At 44.6% G+C, this 20646-nt stretch overlaps 2 protein-coding genes across 3 annotated transcripts in view; one reads left to right on the forward strand and one right to left on the reverse strand.

Annotated features, from left to right (window-relative positions):
* Positions 1 to 12935, forward strand: part of slc9a7 (solute carrier family 9 member 7) — a 52907-nt gene extending 39972 nt beyond the window's left edge. For both annotated transcript variants that reach the window (XM_042111792.1, XM_042111793.1), the window contains 2 exons: positions 4965 to 5070; positions 9176 to 12935. In XM_042111792.1, coding sequence (XP_041967726.1) covers positions 4965 to 5070; positions 9176 to 9448 — 379 coding nt within the window. In that variant the 3' untranslated portion in view covers positions 9449 to 12935. The remainder of the gene's footprint in view (positions 1 to 4964; positions 5071 to 9175) is intronic.
* A 1869-nt stretch (positions 12936 to 14804) lies between these two features.
* chst7 (carbohydrate (N-acetylglucosamine 6-O) sulfotransferase 7) lies at positions 14805 to 19960 on the reverse strand. The gene is made up of 2 exons (XM_042057579.1): positions 18634 to 19960; positions 14805 to 16294 (listed from the first exon to the last, which is right to left on the reverse strand). The coding sequence occupies exon 1, from the start codon at positions 19915 to 19917 to the stop codon at positions 18661 to 18663; it is 1257 nt and encodes a 418-aa protein (XP_041913513.1). The 5' UTR covers positions 19918 to 19960; the 3' UTR covers positions 14805 to 16294; positions 18634 to 18660.
* Between the last annotated feature and the right edge of the window lie 686 nt (positions 19961 to 20646).

Consider the following 20646-nt stretch of genomic DNA (forward strand, 5'->3'; position numbering starts at 1 on the left):
GGCTCAAAAACACATGCTACTGTGGAGAGGGTCTCTTCAGACAATCTGAAGTATTTTTACCCTTGTAAGTTTAAATAAAGGGTACAAACAAGGACTGTTAGTACAGTCAGTGGCATTACCTTGCTCTTCTCCAAGTTGATTACCAAATGCAGCACTAGCAACTGTCAGTGGACGCAAAAGGAGGAATGTTCGGTAATCAACATGTACAGACCTTCTCCACACAAGATTGTGCCTTCAGTTTGACTGCAGAGACCCTCTCCATAGTCGCATAGACGTGTAATGATTATTTAGCCAAGTTAATGGCATCCGTGGCCTACTGGTTAGGGAATCTGACTTGTGACCGAAGGGTGGTACTGGTACTTACTGGTAGGGAAAAATGTGGCTCTCCCACATCCACATCCATGGATGAGGTGCCCTTGAACAAGGCACCTAACCCCCAACTGCTCCTCGGGCTCCAGATTAAGGGCTGCCCATTGCTCCGGATGTGTAGGTATACTCCTAGTGTGTGTGGGCTCCCAGTTCACTGCTCCAAGTGTGTGTGCGTGTGTATGAATGTGTGCACACTACACCCGGATGGGTAAAATGCAGAGAACACATTTCCTCACAGGACAACCCCCTTCCCCCCAAAAAAGGCCAATTTACTTTGACATAGCGAAGCTGCCCCCAAATGCTATATGCTATTTCGTTGTAAATGCTTATTCCAGTCTTACTCAAAACTGCACCATCGTTTTGATCCAAACAAAAGTTTATACTCGTAAAAAGACTCTAGATTGAAGGATACTGAACTTCCTTTTCTTTTAAATTCACATTTGTGTGTCTTTTTTCGTTTCCTGCAGCTGTATTGCATATTGTGCAATATTGGGCTTTCTCCTCTATTGAGCTCATTTTTCTTTGCATTGTGGAGTGGACCGCTTCTCCTTCTTCATGGTTTGTTTCAATTCATCGAAGGGTGTAAATGTTTTAAGTTGGTTTTGCCCTGGCCATTATAATATGGTGAACTCCATAGCCTTTGGCAGAGCGGAGCACTGTACGTGGGTTTAGGGCAGCAGCTCACGGTTCACAACTGCCCAGCATGGTTAAATCTGTGAATCATACATGAGTCCTTCTCTAAATCTTTTGTTGCTTAATCTACAGCCCAGCTGGTGAAAGCTGTGTTATTGTTTGCCCAATCAGCTTTATGGATGGGACCAGTTATAAAGTAATGCTCTAGAAGTCTCACTGTTTGAGGCCCTCATAAGTCAGTGTATGTCTGGTTGTTTTCATGGAGGGTTTTTATGTTTTGAAATGGGTAACAGATAGGAAGTGCAAGACGAACGCTGTAAATAAGTCCTTTATGTGAAAGTTTTTAACACACACGCGCACACACACAAAGTCTCTTTGATAGCTCACGTTCTCTCTCTCTCTCTCTCTCTCTCTCTCTCTCTCTCTCTCTCTCTCTCTCTCTCTCTCTCTCTCTCTCTCTACTCTCACTCTGTCTCTTTTGCAAAGGTATTGACTGTTACTAACGAAGGTTTTATAGCAATATTATAAATGTGGCGACAGAATAGCCTAGAACTTGGGTAAGCCTTGCGTTTAGTAGCCTAATTGCGGTGATAGTCTGTGATCACATTAGTTTTGGCTATCCTACAACCAAAGAAAGTAAAGGTGATTAGTAGGCCTACCTGCGTTAGCCAAATAAAGGACGGGACTGCACCCTTCACAAACTGTAAAATAAAGTTTATTAGTTTTACAGTTGACTACAATTGACAGTTCACCATCAGTCCACACAAACAATTCTGGTTTCCTTGCACTAGCCATTTCGTCGTAGCCTATTCTGTCTGTTTGTAAAGCGCAAGTTTTGGTCAATTTCTGTAAAGAAACAGTGCCACCTATAGGCCTGGGGTATGAAGTAACGTGTTGAGTCGTGTTGAGATGGATCCGTTTGGACACAAATATTCTTGATACGGTTCCAGGGAAGACAGAGGAAAAAAAGATCGGTTTGGTACGTGTGAACTAGGCCTTTGTCTCTCTCTCATACACACACATACACACACACACACACACACACACACACACACACACACACACACGTCTCTCCCCCCACTTCCTCCACAGCTGCAGCCATTGCCTCCCCAGGTGTGGAGGCGTGACGACGCGAGTCGAGCCGAGGCGTCTGGCGGAGTCTTCTCTCCTCAGGGGGCTCACACCACGGTAACTCCAGTGCCTGGGGAGCTCCGCTGAACAGTAGAGCAGGAGCACAGACATTAATTAGCCTACCACCATGTGTGTTCAGATTCCCCCCCAGAGGCTGTTTTCCTTGTACAATTAAGAATTGACATTTATCAAAAGACAAGTACATCTAAATGACAAGGTAAAGCTGTTTGCACCGGGGAAAATGAGCTCATGAAATTACGTGTTGCTCGAATGGTGTGTTTGGGGCCCATGCGCATGTGTGGCAGTGTCGGTTGGTGTCACTCTGTTGATGCACTTTGTGGCTTTTACCATCGGAAGTGTGATGTTCTTGACAAACCACACCAGCACCCTACTGCTGCTGTTGCAGTCCTACTGTAAGTGTGAAAGATAAGGGTTGCTGTCCATCATGGAAACCTGGTGGCGCAGAACATAACATGTTGAAATGTCCATAGCATAACATTTACATTCATTCATTCATTTATTTATTTAGCTGACGCTTGTTTTGAAAGGGACTTAGCCTACAAATAAGGGTTTTCTTTTGAGTGTTATAAGTTTGAAGTAAACGCAAAACATGTAATTCCTGTAAATTCAGCATATTAGAGTGTGCCTCAGTTTCCCGTGTATCTCATTTGACATAAAACCTGCTGTTTGTGGGGCTCTGAATTTAATTGAGGAGTTCCCCGCTGCTGTTCTCTTTGTGTGGCTACTGGGTAGCGAGGACACCACAGTGCCAGTGCTAGTGTCACCCTTTCCCTGACCTCATCTGCCTTCTAATCAACCAATCTCTCTCTCTCTCTCTCACACTCACTCACTCACCCACCCACCCACCCACCATCCCAGTCATGTGTTGGTTATCCTCTTACGGAGATGCTCATTTACATTCTCAGCTGTTGCCTGCAGCAAAGTTAATCCACCCACCCCCTTCTGCCGCCACTCTCTGGTCAAACACTCTGGTAAACGGCTTCCCAGCATTCAACAGCACTACTCTTCTGAGGGGGCTCCGAGTCGGACTCCGAGTCTGACTGGCAGGCCTCCTCTTGTCCCAGTTAAACTTCATGAGCCCCATTTGTCTGACCTTTGTGCTCCACTTTTAATTTTTAATCAGACTCTCCAAAAATGACAGCCCTGATATATATATATATATATATATATATATATATATATATATATATATAATATACATATTTTTGACATACATTTTTATCCTGGCTATGCTTATAGCAGATGATGGAGAAGTACTCGCCGTATCAAACAAAGTTATTTTTCAACGAGTGACGGGAAGAAAGAAGGACGGAAAGAATCCGGCTCACCGCTCATGTGTCCCCCTGCAGCCCCAGTACAGATAACATGCAGTATTCACTGTGTCGGAGTCTGATATGATTAATCGTTGGCTTAACGAAGAACCCGGGAGGACATGTGTAATTCTGTGCTAATTCTGTGATAATGCTACGTACTGGGCACACCGAAAGGGACTTTGTCACTCGACAGCACTGTATTACTATTAGAGGTATTGCTGCGGTTCCCAGCATGCCCGTGGCTTTCAGTTCAACCACACTGGACCAAGCAATGATGCAACCATATCCAATTACTGTTTTCATGTTGTGTGACGTTTACTGTCACACCAGCAAAAAGCACTTCTGTGCGTTGCACTGTACTTATGCACTTAAGTTAAATTGGATAATGGTGTCTGCTGAAATGAATAGCTGTGAAGGAAGTGATCAAGTCACCTTTAGAGAGTGATGGTGGGTATAATTAAGGAGCTGGATGAGGGTGGGTGTAATGTAGATAAATTCAGAGAGTGTCTGCTAAACTGAGTCTGTTGGGGTTTCCATTGGGTCTCAGCAAGGCTCCCCTCAGGGCATGGTTGGTGGGGGAGTTGTATCTGGATCTCTGGGCTTCTATTTAGGTCGAGGCCTATTTATAGCGCATGTGTACTTTAATCATCGTTGTCACGTGAATGAGGTAATAAACGATAGCCCTCTTCTGCTGAGGTAGGCACAAGCTCAGCGCAGCTCAGATGGCCAGTGTCAAGTCCGCTCAGGCTTGCCCCTCATATCACCCATTCATCTAATAGCTCTTAAGCTGTTAGAATTGTTTCAAATGGGATTCACATGGTACAGAAGCCCCAGTGGTACATGTATGAGGGGCTGAGTTGGCAACCTGGTGACAATTCTGTCCTCCACGAGTTTGTGGATTAAGAGTCACCTGAGTATGTCACTATAAGTTCCATGCTATATGAGGTGTCTTCGTGTTCTGTGTCAATAATCCTTAATTCACGTCTAACTTGTGTTCTCTGTCATATTGTCACCTGTCATTGAAAGATAAACTGGGGCGAGTAGAAGTTGTTTGATTAAGGGGAGTGATCTGTAACGTCTCTTGTAACGTCTCTCTGTAACGTCTCTTCTCACAGACAAGAGAAGCTTGTTTAATTATTATTATTACGTCCGCCATTTTCGGTGTGGTTTGTCTGTCCGTTCGTCCATCCCTCAGGTCTGCAGTCTCAGAATGCCCTCCATGTTAATAATACATTACTTAGAGATGGCTTAGAATCGATTACATACAAGAGAAGTACGTTCGATTGTTAATAATTTACTTAATAGCATTGTAATTGCACTAGATATACGTGAATGGCCACATCGTACTAGGCAGTCAAGATAACGCACCATTCTGTTCCCTGTAGGCCTATTTGCATGCTGTAGGGTAGATGCACTAGAGTAGTGTGGGCACATGTTAATGCTTTTTGTGCACGTTGATGCTGTTGTTGAGAGTGAGCCTCCTTAACCAGAGTCCAGCTACCTGAAGCCTATCCTGACCCACAGTGGGCCACCCCTCACCACCACTCTGCCCAGCTGCTGTGGTCCACTGGCCCGATGCCTGACCAGTCCTCAGGCCTATGAGGTGAGTATGGTGAATATACACACACACACACACATACACATGCACACACACACACACACACACTGATAAACTAATACATACTTACTCATGTGTTTTGTCACTGATTTACACATTGATTCACTGACTTACCCACACACATTCTTTCACTTACTGTCACGAACACACACACCAACTAGGTAACTGTATTGAAATGGATGTCTGTCAAGGCACATTTTGGTCAGATTGTTGCTTATGTTGCATGAGAGTTTGTGGATTGTGTGTGTATTCATATCTGTGAGCATGTGTGCAGTGGTGTAATCTACAGCAAACTAGACTACACCACTGTGTGTGTGTGTGTGTGCGTGTGCGTGTGTGTGTGCACGTGTGTGCATGCGTGTGTGTCTGTGTGGGAGTCCCTGTGGTCTCATAATTGTCTCTGCACGTGTGTGAGGGGGTGCTGGTCTGTTTCACTTAATGGTTCAGTGTTTCCTGTGTAAAGGTCAGTTTTACATTGTTCGCAATGGAGCATTCCAGAAATCACTGACCGTGCACTGAATGAATCTCAGATGCCTCTTTCGTTGCGCCAAAATTCCCCAAAGCTGTGATTGTTTTGTCACACTAAAACTGTTTCCCTTCAGTCTGTCTGTCAAGTCTGTAGTTTTGCAATTTAGACATTCTGTTTCATACAATGCTGTTACATTCACAAATAACTTTAATTTTAACAATTACATGTAAAAACCTCTTGGTAGTTAAATCATGCCCTGAAATGTCTGCCTTTCTATGGATTAAGGGAAGTGACTTCTGAACAACTCTGTCGCTTTTAAGTAACACACTGTGCCTATGCAAAGTTTGCTTTCTGCAAGTGCTTTTTCACTGCTAAAAAGACCACAATAAACATCAGGCTTCTTTGCTGAAAGCTGTAGCTGAGTTTGTCACAAAAGAGCCATTGATGTATCCATTGCCGGCGCGCACACATCGCTCTCCAAGACCCCCGGCTGCAGTGTTGTGACCATGGAGAACGCCTCCATTCTCTGGGGCCAGTCACACTCGGATTCACTCAGGCAAACTCCCTAACTCATCTCAAAGCTGATACTGTAGGGTAAAGGGGGGGGGGGGGGGGGGGTTGCCTTGCCCAGCCTGGTCTGGCTGGTCTCACAAATGCCTCACAATTGGCTATTGTCCCAGTGAATTACAATAGCCCACACGTCTCACAACACACGTCCCCAACACCCCAACATCCCCCCCCACACACACACACCCTCGCATAGATGTTTACTGCCAGCGTCATTGTCATCACACTGTTTTTCTACATAGTAAAACACAAAGGAGCTTCTTGTTTCATGTGATGAACAACAGCTCCCCCAGAACCCCAGTCATTCCCTTCTCCTCAGGGTTGCTGTCACTGTATGGTGTCATGTGAGGGACAAAAACCTCTGTTTCCATTTTTTTTTTTTGTGTGTTTTCTTTGCTCAGCTCCCTCTTTTCAGCACATTCTTCCTCTCTCCACTTTCCCTCCACCCTCCCTTAATTCTTTCTCTTTCTCCACTTTCCCTCCACCCTCCCTCTTCTTCATCCCTCGGGTTTCCCGTCCCCCTGCCGTGTTTTTTTTTTCGACACACTCCCTTCCTCCCTTCTTTTCTCTGTCTGTCATGGCCAAGTACAGACGGGTATTTTGACTTCAATGTCTTTTGTCATGACTTTCTGTCTCTCTCTCTCATCTTTTAGAGTGTGTTAGTTTGTGTGTGTGTGTGTACGTGTGTGTGTACGTGTGTGTGTACGTGTGTGTGTGTGTGTGTGTGTGTGTGTGTGTGTGTGTGTGAGGCTGGCCTATGGACCATGAATCCAGCCCTTTGTGCCTCGTTTGGCTCGATGGGCACATGGTTCCACATGGCTAGGGGCTGAATAGGAGCTGGGGGGAGTTGTTGCCAACCACCCACCACCCTTCTCTGTCTGTGATATGATGAACTGACAGCCTGCGTGCTTGTGCTTGCGTGGGTCAGGGAAGGCTCCAGCCGGTCAGAGCGACCTAGGTGGAAGATGTTGTTTCACTAACTCTTTCAAAACTCTGACTTAATACTTCACTAACTCAAAGGATTAACTAAATCTTACACATTTCCTTCAGGACAAATTAAGTAACTGACTTCCAAATATCCAAGATTGTTCCCCACACCAACCTCTAGATAGAATCTCTCCTGTCAAGAGCCACTCCATGTAAAATTTTGTCCAACTGAATATCTGACCCGTGAAATAGATGATGGAATAGATAGGTCTGTGGGCCGGCATCCCTTTACTCAGCTGTGGAGCGTAGTGTCGCTTGATAGAACCACAAGCTTCAGCCAGATATGCTTTTAGGAAAAATACCACTCAGGAGCAGTTGATGACATGCCAAGAAATGTCACAGTGATCCCGTGATTAATGTTTACTGATGACCCAATGAAAGGGTGTGGCACTTCGCACTGATGGTCCCCTGATGACTGAGGGGGCGGAATGATACAAACCAGATGTGACTAAAGGAGAGCCTGTTTACAGAATCAATTTGTTAATGTCCGTATTTATAAACAACTCAAAGACCTCGAATGAGCAATCCCTCTCCAGCACATTCATGCGAACTCAAATGCACAATACAATTTGGTGGCCAGACCAGACCAGCCCAGCACAGGGAATCTGATGCCAAACATTAAAAAAATTATCCTTTAATCCAATCCCTTCTGCAAGCATTTGGTGTCTCGCTCTTCGGTGATTTGGACAGATGATTGAATAGGGGGCGTTTTTTGAAGGTTTTATATATATTTATTTTCTTTATTTTTTTCAGTAGCTCGGTATTTGTCCCAAATACTCTGATCTCTCGATAGATTATCTTTAGTCTGAGTTGGCAGCCGTGATGAAGACACTACCTGCTCTGAATTTAATTTAGTTTCTGTTGCTTTGTATTCTATAGCGACCACAGTCTGAAGCTGTCGGAAATGGAGAATTTTTTTTTTATTATTTCATGAAATGGTCATTTATCCTTTCTCTCTGCGGCTTTCCTACCCTACAGGGGTGCTAACTTGTTCTGTATGTATGGCCTATCCATTGTGTTACGTAATAATGATTTACTATGTTTGATATGTTTCATTAAAGTATAATCTCTGTGTAGAGGTACTGTGAAGGCTGTGTTTTCAGTGCTTTCTCTTCCATCACAAAGAGGGATTTCAGATGAAATGCCCTACTGGTCGGGGCTTAAAAATCTATTTTAAAAACAATTTTTATTATTATTATTTTTTGTGGGTTCATTGTATTGTGTTCAGTCAGTGCATCCCTCAGTTCTGTTGAGAAAAGTTGTTGTTCAAGTGGCAGCTGTTTTAGAAGGTCGTCATTGGTTGGTGTGTGGGTGTTTGTGTGTGTGTTTCTGTATCTGCGTGTGTGTGTGTGTGAGTGTGAGAGTGTGTTTCTGTATCTGCGTGTGTGTTTGTGTGAGAGTGTGTTTCTGTATCTACGTGTGTGTTTGTGTGTGAGAGTGTTTCTGTATCTGCGTATGTGTGTGTGAGAGAGTGTGTGTGTTTCTGTATCTGCGTGTGTGTCTGTGAGTGTGTGTGTTTCTGTATCTGCGTGTGTCTGTGAGAATGTGTGGGTGTGTGTGTTTGTTGGTGTGTGTTTCTGTATCTGCGTGTGTGTCTGTGAGAGTGTGTGTGTGTGTGTGGGAGACTGATGTGTAACAGGTGTCCCTGTGGGTTTGGGCGCCTGTCTGTTCCAGCTGTGTGTGACTCAACAGTAAGCACACTGTTCCACTGTGTCTGTGTTTGACAGCCGACACTTTCTGCCACAGATTCTCCTAATGAAGGACTAAGTGAAGTGCTCCTCTGCTCCCTCTTTTTCTTTTGTTTTTCGTTTTGTTTTGTTCTTGTTGTTACCCCATAGTGTCCTTCATGAACCTTTGTGCTGTGCTTGGAAGAGAGAGAGAGAGAGTGTGTGTGTGTCTGTGTCAGTATGTCTGAGTGTGTCTGTAATCACGTTCATGTACGTGTGTGTGTGTGTGTGTGTGTGTGTGTGTGTGTGTGTGTGTGTGTGTGTCTTGCTCCATGGTTCCCCGCTCCTCCCCTTCCCACCCTTATGTTGGACTGTGGTGTGTGTGTGTGTGGATTCACAGAACCAGGAGCAGCTCCCTGACAATGACTCGGACCTCATCCTGAACGACGGCGACCTGACACTGACGTACGGTGACACGGCCATCACGGCCAACGGGGCCTCTGGCGTCGACGGGGCCTCCAGGGGAGCAGGAGGCGGTCCGCGCTGGAGCCTGAACGGCCGGCGCAGCGGCAGCACGTCGGAGGAGGCCCTGGAGCGCGAGCTGGACCCCCGCGAGCAGGAGCTGATCAGCCGTGGCACGCGCCTTGTCTTCCCCATCGAGGACCATGCCTGAGACGCAGTCCCTCAGCGCAGCCCCATATGTCTCCCAAACACAACCAACCAACCCAACCCAACCCCTACACCCTAAAGACTGACAGACCAGCCCCTCCCCCGTCCCTATGATGCTTCTCCCCTCCACCCTGAAATCTTTGCACCCCTACAAGACAGATCAGGCGAAGAAGAAAACCCAAAGCCAGAGACACACGGAGTAGAGATGATAATGAAGGTTGAGGAGAAAGAGGAAGCGAGAGAAAGAAAGGTAAAAGGTAGAATTAGAGAGGAAGGAAGGAAAGGAAGGAAAGAGAGAGAGGGAGGAAGATAGATGAGCGGGTGGGTTTAACAGTGAAGCCTTTGTCTTGAAGAGATCCAGTATCATTCCATTTTCATGACTGCAGTGAATGGGTGGTGAAGCATAGTGAGGGGCCCTGGAGGACCTAGCTGGCCACCCCCAGGAAGAACTGAACTGAATGACGTAACATTACATACTGTGAATCTGTACTATATTCCCTCTGTCTGAATGTGGAAAGCAGAGGATTGGGGAGACTACCCCCGCCCTTGGTTCGCGTGTGGTGCCAGGGAACCGCCTTGCCTGTCCCCGGAGATGTGGAAAAATGGCTCCAATCATGTACTGCTGCTTGACGGTGTGTGACTCCGTGGCCATCATGGCGTGGAGTCCAAGTGTTATGGCATAGAGGCTTGTGCATAGTCATTTCCTTCCTGTTAGTGCAATCTTGTCTCATCTCAATATGTCTCCATTGGTCAGTCCTAGCGCATGTGGAGCGGCACTACTGCTACAACCCCCCCCCCCCCCCCCTCCCCCCCGGCCCCCGAGTGGCTGCGTGAAGCCGAGGACCTGACTAACACACACACACACACCAGTTCTACTATATCACCCACCTGTACAAACAGAACCAACAAATGGCTTCTGCATCAGCTTGTAGACTAGAGCCCTGGTCTGTCTCATATGGCATTACATGTTACAGCCATATAATGTTGTTAATATCTATTCAGGCTCTTTCATCTCTATTGTTTTTTTTTTAATTTATTTTTTTATTATTATAATGTATTTCTTCAATCCCTATGGGAACGTCAGCCATGTTGGGTTGAGCCCATGTGCACAGTGAAATCTGCAGTGAAAAAAGAATTCTGTTTACATTTGTTAACCCTTGTGGACTGCCCGTACTTAAACCGCAGAGTGAACGTATGTTCACACAACATCCTGACCAATCTTTTCCGACTGGATCTAGGGGTATTTCCCCTTGGAAATGCTCAGAAAGCATCCTCAGTGAATCACCGCGCTCCTGTTTTTCCAGGTGGTCTTTGGGAATGCAGCCAGTGGCTGCTCCGCGTGTTGTTGTGGATGTAAGAGGAACTGATGTAGATCTAATGCCTGCAGCTTCCTGCAAACGCGTGTGGCCAATGCAAATGCTCCTATCTGTAATCTGATGACGACGATCAGGCTGCCATGTTCAGTATGTAGCTGTAGAGTAACCTTAATGATATGGATGGCTGGATTAAAAAAGGAAAAATAGCCTTGAATACCCCCAGCTAAATAGCCATTACTTCACAGTACTTTCTCGCGGTCTTTATTTGCATCATCAATGATGCAAAAGGCTCTAACTTTGTGTAACTTTTTGTTACTTACAGACCCTATAATATCAAGTATCTTTGTCTACAGGGAATCCACATAAGTTATTATTTTGAAAAACTTCTTGTGGCTACTGTGATAACTTTCTCCCCACACTTTCCTTTTCTATTATTATTATGTTTACTTTGAAGCCATAGGGAGAACACAAACAGTCCACGCCATTTTTATTGCAGCCATTGGCTTTCCTCCAACAATTGTAAATATGAGTGTCCGGCTCCCGTGGCTGCTATATACGGGGGCCCTTTAGGGACCCTTGCAGCTGTCTGGGATCTGTGCCGCAGCCGTGCGCAGCAGGGGAAGGCGAAGCTCCTCAAGCACTTTAGCTGCAGCTGAGCTGCAGTCCAAACGCGTCTAAAAGGAAGGGTCCAGGGCACAAGAGTGTTAATGCGATATTATGCATATGGGGTGCTAGTCCCATCTGCTGATAATGTAATGCTAACTCTCGCTAATGGCTTGTGTGTGTAGAGCAAATCTCATTGTTGAAGGAAGCTGGTGCCCTTTGTGTGCCAACTCGTTCCCACTGTGTGTGTGTTTGAGTGTGTTCTCTCCGTGCAATGTACAGAATGTTAGTGTTGGTGGGTTGCATTGAGAACTCTGCATATAAACCCTACTAGAAGAGGCCAGTCTATTTTAAGGCTAATCTGAATTTGAGATATAAGATGAAGATCGGCGATAGGGAGGGAAGGAAGGAAGGGATTTGTGTTTGAGTGGCAGCTCACACCAGTGAGAGGAATTTCTGTGGGGGAACAGGTCATGTTATCTTACTCCTCCTTTTGTAACCACATCTTGGATTCGCACTTCTTGGAAAACATCTGGAAGAAGGAAAAGTAAAAAGGAAAAACCGCCATGACACCCAACTGTGAATGCTGGGTCTCTGTTTGGTATCAGGCCTGTCTGGGACTAGAGCCTCATATGCGAGTGCTAATGCTAATGTCTCCTCAGCTCAGCTATCACAACACCACTCAAGCAGCATCAGTGACTAGCTACTTAGCTTTTAGCTGCAGCAAGCAGACTGCAGCCAGCTCCACTAATTTAACTGAACGCGACTCTTGTATTCAAAATCAACTGTCCCAGCATAGGCCACATGATAGGCTACTCACTTGGAGTACTACTCACACATAGGTGCCAGTTGCTTCACGCTGGGTGTTAATGAGCAGACAGACAACTGTGAGAATGCCCATATGTTCCCATGTAAACTGTTACATTTGCCTATAGCTTCTGAGACGCTGCTTACCAGGTTGAGTCTGGGCTGGCGAATCAACCACTGATCTGATGAGAAGAATGACGTGTGAAGCGGATGAAATTGGAATTTGAGCTGTTTGAACACAGGAAGTAGGAAGCCACAGACTCGGCGTCAACATTGTTGGAAAACTTTGACCCGCATGTGGTGCAATGCCCTGTGAAATGAACCCTTGGACTAGGAGCTATTCACTTCATTTGTGCTTTGTGCGTCACAACCACTTAGGCCATTTGGCAGGGGAAGAAAAATAAATTGTAAATATGGTCAGGACCTCATCAAGCTGTCTCCTATACTGTAGCAATCATGTTTTACTTGCAATACCCTGCATGCTGATGTATTTCTTAGTTCAATATGTACAGGGGACCATCATTTTGTCAACGATCTGAAATGTGTGTAGAGGAAGAAGATGCACTGTAATAAACCTGAGAATTTCCCCCTTATAATCAATCAGACATAAATGCATTAAGTCTGGAACTGGTCAGTCTTGTCGAATTTGTGGTATGCATTAAATAAGAATTAAAACAAACAAAAAAGTACAGTATATCCTTCAGTTGATGCCCTAGCAATATTGCTTTCTTTTATATGGCATTAAATAAAACAGACATCAACAGAGATGTAAAAAAAAGTGTCATTTATTCAGTTCATAAATAGAATACGGTAATAAACAGTCAGTTGAAAAGTTAAAGCGACTGTTCGGAGTAATTTCACCCTAGGGTCCTTTGCACCATGACCCCGAGCCAAACACCCTCCCAGAACCTGTTTTCCCTTGGTCGAACCCTGGTCGAGTAGCTACTAGCGCTGTCAGAAACGAATGAGTTTCTGCAGTCGTAATGGTACCAATATTTATCTCATAAATTACCCCACTAATAATGCCCTGAATGGTACGAAACGAAAATGGTACGAAATGGTTCTACAGTAGTACAACTATGTTCTTTACTCAAAACAAGGCATTGAAAAGTTTGTAAGTACACCAGGAGTTTATTTATATAAAACTTGCCTGATGGATGCTACTATCTGCTACTATACCGCTGCGTCGAAGTTACTTCCGTGATTTGGCAAAAGCCTCTAAAAGCAGGCAGGAAGCGATTAAATCAACGTTTTTTGGTATATCCAGTTTTTAATATTTTTTTTTCCTAAGTGTTTACAACTTAGTGTTTACTAATAATTGTTGCAAACTGGTACTACGAACAAAATATTAGTGCATTCCTGGATCTACACACACAGTTTCCTGCCAGTACTTTTACGGGCTTTTCCCAAATCATGGAAGTAACGTCGACGCAGCGGTATATTAGCAGATAGTAGCATCCATCAGGCAAGTTTTATTTAAATAAACTCCTGGTGTACTTACAAACTTTTCAATGCCTAGTTTTATGAGTAAAGAACATAGTTGTACTACTGTAGAAGTTTCATACCATTCAGGGCATTCTTAGAGGGGTAATTTACGAGATAAAAGTTGGTACCATTACTGTACGTCTGCAGAAACTCATTAGTTTCTGACAGCGCTACTCGACCAGGGTTCGACCAAGGGGAAACAGGTTCTGGGAGGGTGTTTGGCTCGGGGTCATGGTGCAAAGGACCCTAGGGTGAAATTACTCCGATCCATCGCTTTAAGTCCCTTACAGGCAGGCAACACCAGACATGTAATGGATGCATTCCGTTTGCGGAATGTAGGCCTATGCTGCAATAATTATGAAAAAAACTTTTTTTTTTCTTTTTCGCATGTCCAAATTTCCGTCAAGGATTCCTGGGACACTGAAAGACCGGGGTAGACGAAACTTGGTGGGCATTAGATAGCATGGAACCATGGTTTTTCGTTTTGATCTGTAGCCCCCCTGCTGGACTGCACCCCCCCCCCCCCCCCCCCCCCCCCGAAAGGAGGGTAGGGCAGACAGTTTTCTGTGAATATCTCGAGAACCGTAAGGTTTAGGAGGACCATTTTTTTTTGTATGTTGATCTCAAGGGGCCATGTCAACCCATTCCATAACCACTCATTTCATGTATAGCGCCACCTAGTTAAACACAAAAAAGTAAAAATGAGGTGTTGTAATCGCAGGTATCTGTGACCTTACATAGTAAAAACTGCACGAAATTGGAAGTGTAGGATCGCACACACATACATTCACAGTAATCATACATGACACATACTCACACAGTAGACATATGTACGCATGCATGCACATGCACAAACACACATACGCAGGCAAACACACAAGCTGGCTACACCAGATATAACAGCAGCGCACACACACACACACACATAAACACATAAACATAAACGTGTACACGCACACATGCACACAATTCAAGAATTTCTCAGAATTATGAACAGACAAGATGGCGGTGGGGTTGTATAAAATGAATTTTACATGTGAAATCTATGAACTAATCATGTTTTGGTACTTGTTGTCTAGCAGATACCAGTGAGAATTGAGTGTGGATAATGCAATTTAGTAAGACAGTTAGAATCATATAGGCCTTTCAGCGTGATTTATTTTTGTGCAAAAAATGTGCTGGACTGGGCGGCGGTCATATTTTGTACCGCTCTGCGGTACATCTAGTTAGCTTCCACTATAATCAATGGAACTGGCTACACCAGATATAACAGCAGCGCATACATTCAAAAAGAAATTGATCAGTCTTCTAAAACGTACACCTTTAACGCTTCAGTTACATGCCTGGTGTAGCCTGCCTGTTAAAGAGATAATAGTGTTCACGGCTTGGAGTGCCTGAAACATTGAATAAATCCAGGGAATTTTAAGATGCTGTGAACACCAATGACTCACAAGCGCAAGGGGACACAAAATGTGTTTGTCCCACAACACACTGCCCCTTCACAAGCAGTGTTTTGTATGTAAATACAGGACAGAGTAGGTCAGAAGATTAAGACTCACAAGATGTGACTTCTAGTTTGAAAACCAAACAAAGTCACTGCAGATGGCGTTATTGGATGTACCCTAGCATGGTTTACGTGTTCACCCTAGAACATTCTGGGAAATCTGAGCTCTGGTGCTGGCGCACTCAGTTGCAGTGTGATCGAAACACCCAGGGACCTCTCAGGCATTTTCATGGGACGTTAAGGAATTTCACACCAGTGTGAGTGAACCGTCATGGACTGGACAAGACCAGCCAGCCAGCTATCCGCACCGGGTCTGTGCGTGCTTTCCGACCACACCCTCCAACTCCAACTCTGTTCTCTCAAGATCGTCCCATAAAATGACCCCACAGCACTGAAGTCAGACATCTCAGTCACTTAGCACAGTTGCACATTTAGAAAATGTTAGTGGTCCTTCACTTTTTTCTTTTTTGTCCAGGTTTAGATGTGAATCTGGTCTAGAGAGCGGAGTGTGAACAACAAGCGATACCCACATGCACTGAAGACTCGGCCGGCAGGAACAAGGGGAGGAGTTGGAGGGGCTGAAACGACATAAACGCACTGAGCCCCCTTAGTGGACTTCTGTCCCAGGCAGGCCCAGCCCCGGCCGGTTAGGGCTTTCCAAAGGATTGGCAAGGGATTAACAGTGATGAAATCTGGGCGTCAGGACAACACCGACAGTCCTGCTCACTTTCTCCTCTTGTCCACCCTGCTATCCTCTTTATCTTTCAAGCCTCTTTTCTCCTCGTCTCGGTTTAAGTGTCTAAATGTGCTCTTTTCAAAGGGCCTGCTCAATATCGGTACTAGTTGCGGAAACACCCCCCCCCCCCCCCTTCTCTATCACATTTCCCCTTGCTCTGTAGTTCTTCTCTAAGATGAAACAGTTGTCTATCAGGCCCAAAGGCTATTCATGAAGTATCCTCTCGTTGTGTTCTTCTAAATGCGAGTTGACAGGCCGGCAGGATGCCCACTTTAAGAGAACAGGGTCTAGTTGTGCCAGTGTTCCACTGCCCCTTTTGCCCAGTGCTGTGGCCGTCTCGCCAGCCCTGCTGCCGCCACGTACCCCTCCCGCTCCCCGCGGCTCCTGTCCGTGAAGCTCCTGTGAAAAGAGGAAGGTGAGGAGGAGGAGTGGTTACTAGGTGACACATATGGGTAACTAATAGGTGACTAGAATAGGTAGCTAGGCAACACAGAACTTTGCTTCACCCTGCCCGTCAATTCTTGTCCGCGGATACAACATAGCCCTCACACAGTAAACCAACGGAATTTTACAGGGAACCACCATGCACTCTCTATTGTATAGCCACCCTGAGAAAGCCCAGCACAAAAAAAATTGCAAGGCAAGCCACAATGCTGTGTGTGGGTACACTCACACAAGAGTGTTTGCTGTTATTCAGCGTCACAGTATGAGGGTAGCACTGGTGTTTGAACAGAAGCTGCCCACAAGTGCGTCACTTGCCAGCCATTTGCCTCGCAGGCAGCAAGGCCCCTTCAGAGCACTGCTGAAAAGAGGCCTGCCCGTCAGGGGCCGGTGACAAGTTGAACGCTGGGAACAGCATCCCCTCCGTGGACAGGCTCTCTCTCTCACACAGTGGCTCCCTTTCTGAGGCCCGAGACGCGAGGCGTGGGCCCGCCGAGGAGCTGCCAGCGCCTGGTCTCACCAGAAGGAGAAGTGCAGAGCCGTGCCAGTGCAGAAACAACGAGGCCTCTATCAGAGTAGCCCCCCAATGCTCTCTCATTAAAGAGCGCTCAAATATTTCCCTTGTGCTCCTAGCTGAAGGCCTACACTGTGAACACTAAAAAAAACATACTTGCTGCACACACTTACTGTAGTTGTGGCTTTAGCCATTGCTGCTGATCAGCTGTGGTTCTAGGGAATCCATGAGATGAACAGTTGGGTTAGTGTTTAAGGCACCTGATGGCTGTGGCCTCGCACCTCCTTGAAATGCTATGAGCCCTTAGCCAAAAAGCACTTGAGAAGCACTCAAGTTCTATAAATGTGCCCCGTTTCATTTTCTTCAATATGCCAATCTACAGCTGGTGATAAAGTATGGACATGATTGATTTTTTCTGGAATTTTGTATTAACTGCAGAAAATACGGAACGGTCACCTTTGATAGAGCATTAACTTGTGATTAGACTGGTTCCCCTTCAAATCCTTTGTTTGAGTAAAAAATGTAGAACATTCGTATTCATTCACTTGTTCCATGTTAATTGTTCACAGCAATAGGCTAGATGATTTAATAAAATAAGGTTGAAATGGCACCTCTTCAATCATGCCACTAGTTCACTTCAGCCAGTGTGATATCTTTAGCACTCATATTGTAATTGGTGCAACAGCTCCACGGCTCTGTAATAATTAGTTAATGGGCCCCACGGGGCCTTAAGAGTTTAATCCCAAAATTGGAAAACTGTCCGTTTCCAGGCAACCTCCAATTTAATCAAAATAATAACCAAGGACCTCAGCACAGCCCGCAGACTGCCCGGGGTAATTTCCTATACCACAGATACCAGGAAACTGAAAAACAGATAAAATTGAGGACAACGTATATAAACATTTCCTGGCACCAATGGTTGTGTTACTAAAGTTACTAAAAGAAGAAACAAGTCACATAAAAGAAGAACCAAAAGCTGCTGCTGAGTTGTTAACTGTGCATGTGAGGGGAAACAGCTGTTCTCTGATTGGGCCTTACTGTGCACATGAAGCATCAGACTAAACAAGTGTTTGCTGGGTAGAGGAGCTGTTGGGTGACACTGGTGAGGGACTATGAGTGATAGTATAGCTAGGGTGACACTGGTGATATACTCATGCATGGCGTCTACAAGACATGCAGTGCTATTCTCAGGCTGTGCAGCAAATGAGACAATCTTGTCTTTATTCAGGGTGATGATGGCTGAGGAATCCTACATAAATGATCGCTTAGGCATCACCACTTTAAAGGGTCAAATGAAAATGGCATCTGTATGCTTGATATCTGACAATTACAAATTATTCATGGTGTTAGTTGCATGTTCTAATGAATTATGATTATAAAGGCATATATGTTGCCTTGTACAGGACAGCATCATCCACATTATGTTATAAAGTTATGTTTTCACCAGGTTTCTGACACAAAGGTGTCCTTCTACAAGAGGGACATGAAAGAATGGTGTGAAGGAAAGTCAACCTTGTAACAATTATAAAGAACCTTTAGCCACTGTTAGGATCAGTCTGGAGAATTACGTAACTTTTGTGGAGGAGCTGATAGGTCTCTGGGTAACTGCATGAGTTTTATTTCAGGTTAACTTCTCTATGTGGCTTTTCAATGTTTACTCAAATATTTATAAAAAAAATACATCATGAAGACTACATGTTTGCCTACAAAAAACATGTATGCGTAAAAGTCATGAAGAGACGTGGGCTCTTCAAAATAACACAATTCATTCCCTTTATCTTACCTCGATTCTCCTGCGCAGAAGAAATGACTATGTTTTGTCCATATTTCTTTTCTGATAGCCTAACTGGCGCATGACTTCATTACAGTATGATTCGACATAGTTTATTTGCTCAACATTCAAGCGTTCTCGCCAGGCGAAGATGGCCTCTTTGGCGTCTCTTGAAGATATAAGGAACGGTTTGTCAGAGGAATATCCCTGTCCATGCGTCATGTTCAACACAAACTTCTCTAATAGTGGAGAAGACGTAAGGTTAGAGAACCGATATAGCTTCTGCAACTCCTCTACGGGGTGCATCACCAAGTCCTCGTAGCGTATCTGCATGTAATTCCTCTTCACCCATGGAGGCGCGTTCATAACGAGCAACATGTCATTCAGCCAGTTATCGCATATGAGCTCCATGGCACTGGCCACATAGCTTTCAGCGCGATTCACTCTGTTGTTTGGAACGAGCAGGCGTTTATATTTGTCAGTCTGCTTCTTGCTTCGAAGTACTTGAATGCTCTCTTTTACCAAGGCTAATTTAGATTTCAGTCGAGAATTGTGCACAGCCCGTGGGTCTCTGAACAACTGGACGATTTGGAGATTCAGAGATGGGTCTCTCATCAGAGGTACTAGCACACCCAAGTCCAAAACCCGCACGTCTTTGATGACAACCACAGGGTACTTTTTGCACTCTTTTTCTAGCTCTTTAATGTCCTTCGACGTGCATTTACTGCAGACCTCTCCTTGAACTAATCCGACTTCGTGCTTCTTGTACGCGCTACACAAAGGCTCGGAACAGATCACTTTGTTGGTTTTCCAACCAAAAATAAAGGATGTGCTAATATTGCTTGAGCCAGCGTATAATTTCAAAACAGAAAAATCACAACGGAAAAGTGAATTCATCATATCACGCACAGCTCCTTGCAGACTTCCAGCGTCTCCTGGGTAGAGAGCTTGCCACATATTCCACATCGGTTCGTATAAATAGAATACATCTGGGTGCTGGTTGAACAGTTCCCCCAAAAACGAAGACCCCGTTCTCCATGTTGCATGCAGATAGATATGTGTTTTTGATTGACTCCTGTTGACAACGTCCTCTATCGTGTCCGTGGAGTTGCCCGATTTATCTCCGTTATTCCATAATGCTATTGTATTTTCCAAATCGGGACACCTTGGCTGTTGCAGTCCATGTTTAACCTGAGCCGATTTAGCCCGGTAATCTAGCACATAGGGAATTAAAAGGAGTACAACAGAATAACCTAAAATTAAGATAATGTATTTTTTCTGTAGTCTTCTCTTCATCTCCACGGCAAAAGAACCGTCTCGTAGATGTTCTCAACGAGATTTGGCGCCCCTGTATGAATAACAACATCATGCGCAACAAAGTTTTCAAGACTAAAAAAAAGGAAACAATGGAGCCTCGCCCACCGCCGACTCCCATTTTCAAAATAAGAGTTTTTGTTTTGTTGTGAGATAAAAGTCTGGATTTCCAGTCAGTAGCACCTGCATTTTCAATTTCTAACTTTTCAAGAATTTTTCAAAAAGTTAAAATGTAATGAGAATGTTAATTAAGACCACTCCCAATTTTATAGACTAACAAGGTGTGTGCCTGTTGCTAGCCTACATTTTAATCAGATAATAATAAGAATAAACATGAAAAATGTACATTAATAGGCAATACAAAATAACAGTGCAGCCTGTGTACTTTTCAGTTATTTAAACAAACATCTACTCATATAACAAGCACACACACACACACACACACACACACTCCGCACGTCTCGCGTTCATGACCTTTAATAGTAGGCTAGCTTCACATGCTTTAAAAAATAAATAGCATAGTGTGAGACATTTTTTTACCTATTTCAGCAGAAAGTGAACAATGAAGACTTTTCCATGAATTACATATTCAAGGAAAGGGCATGTGGAAGTGATGTGAAAAATGATGTTGCTAAGATATCTTCATTAGCCTATTTACTTTGAAATTGAAATTGAAATTCACTTATGAAAGGGTGTACGGTTTTGTGCAAC

The sequence above is a fragment of the Alosa sapidissima genome, chromosome 12 (assembly GCF_018492685.1).
Source record: "Alosa sapidissima isolate fAloSap1 chromosome 12, fAloSap1.pri, whole genome shotgun sequence".
Classification (NCBI taxonomy): Eukaryota; Metazoa; Chordata; class Actinopteri; order Clupeiformes; family Clupeidae; genus Alosa; species Alosa sapidissima.

Coding starts and splice junctions, on each gene's coding strand:
- chst7 (XM_042057579.1), bottom strand. CDS start 19,917: ATGAAGAGAAGACTACAGAAAAAATACATTATCTTAATTTTAGGTTAT.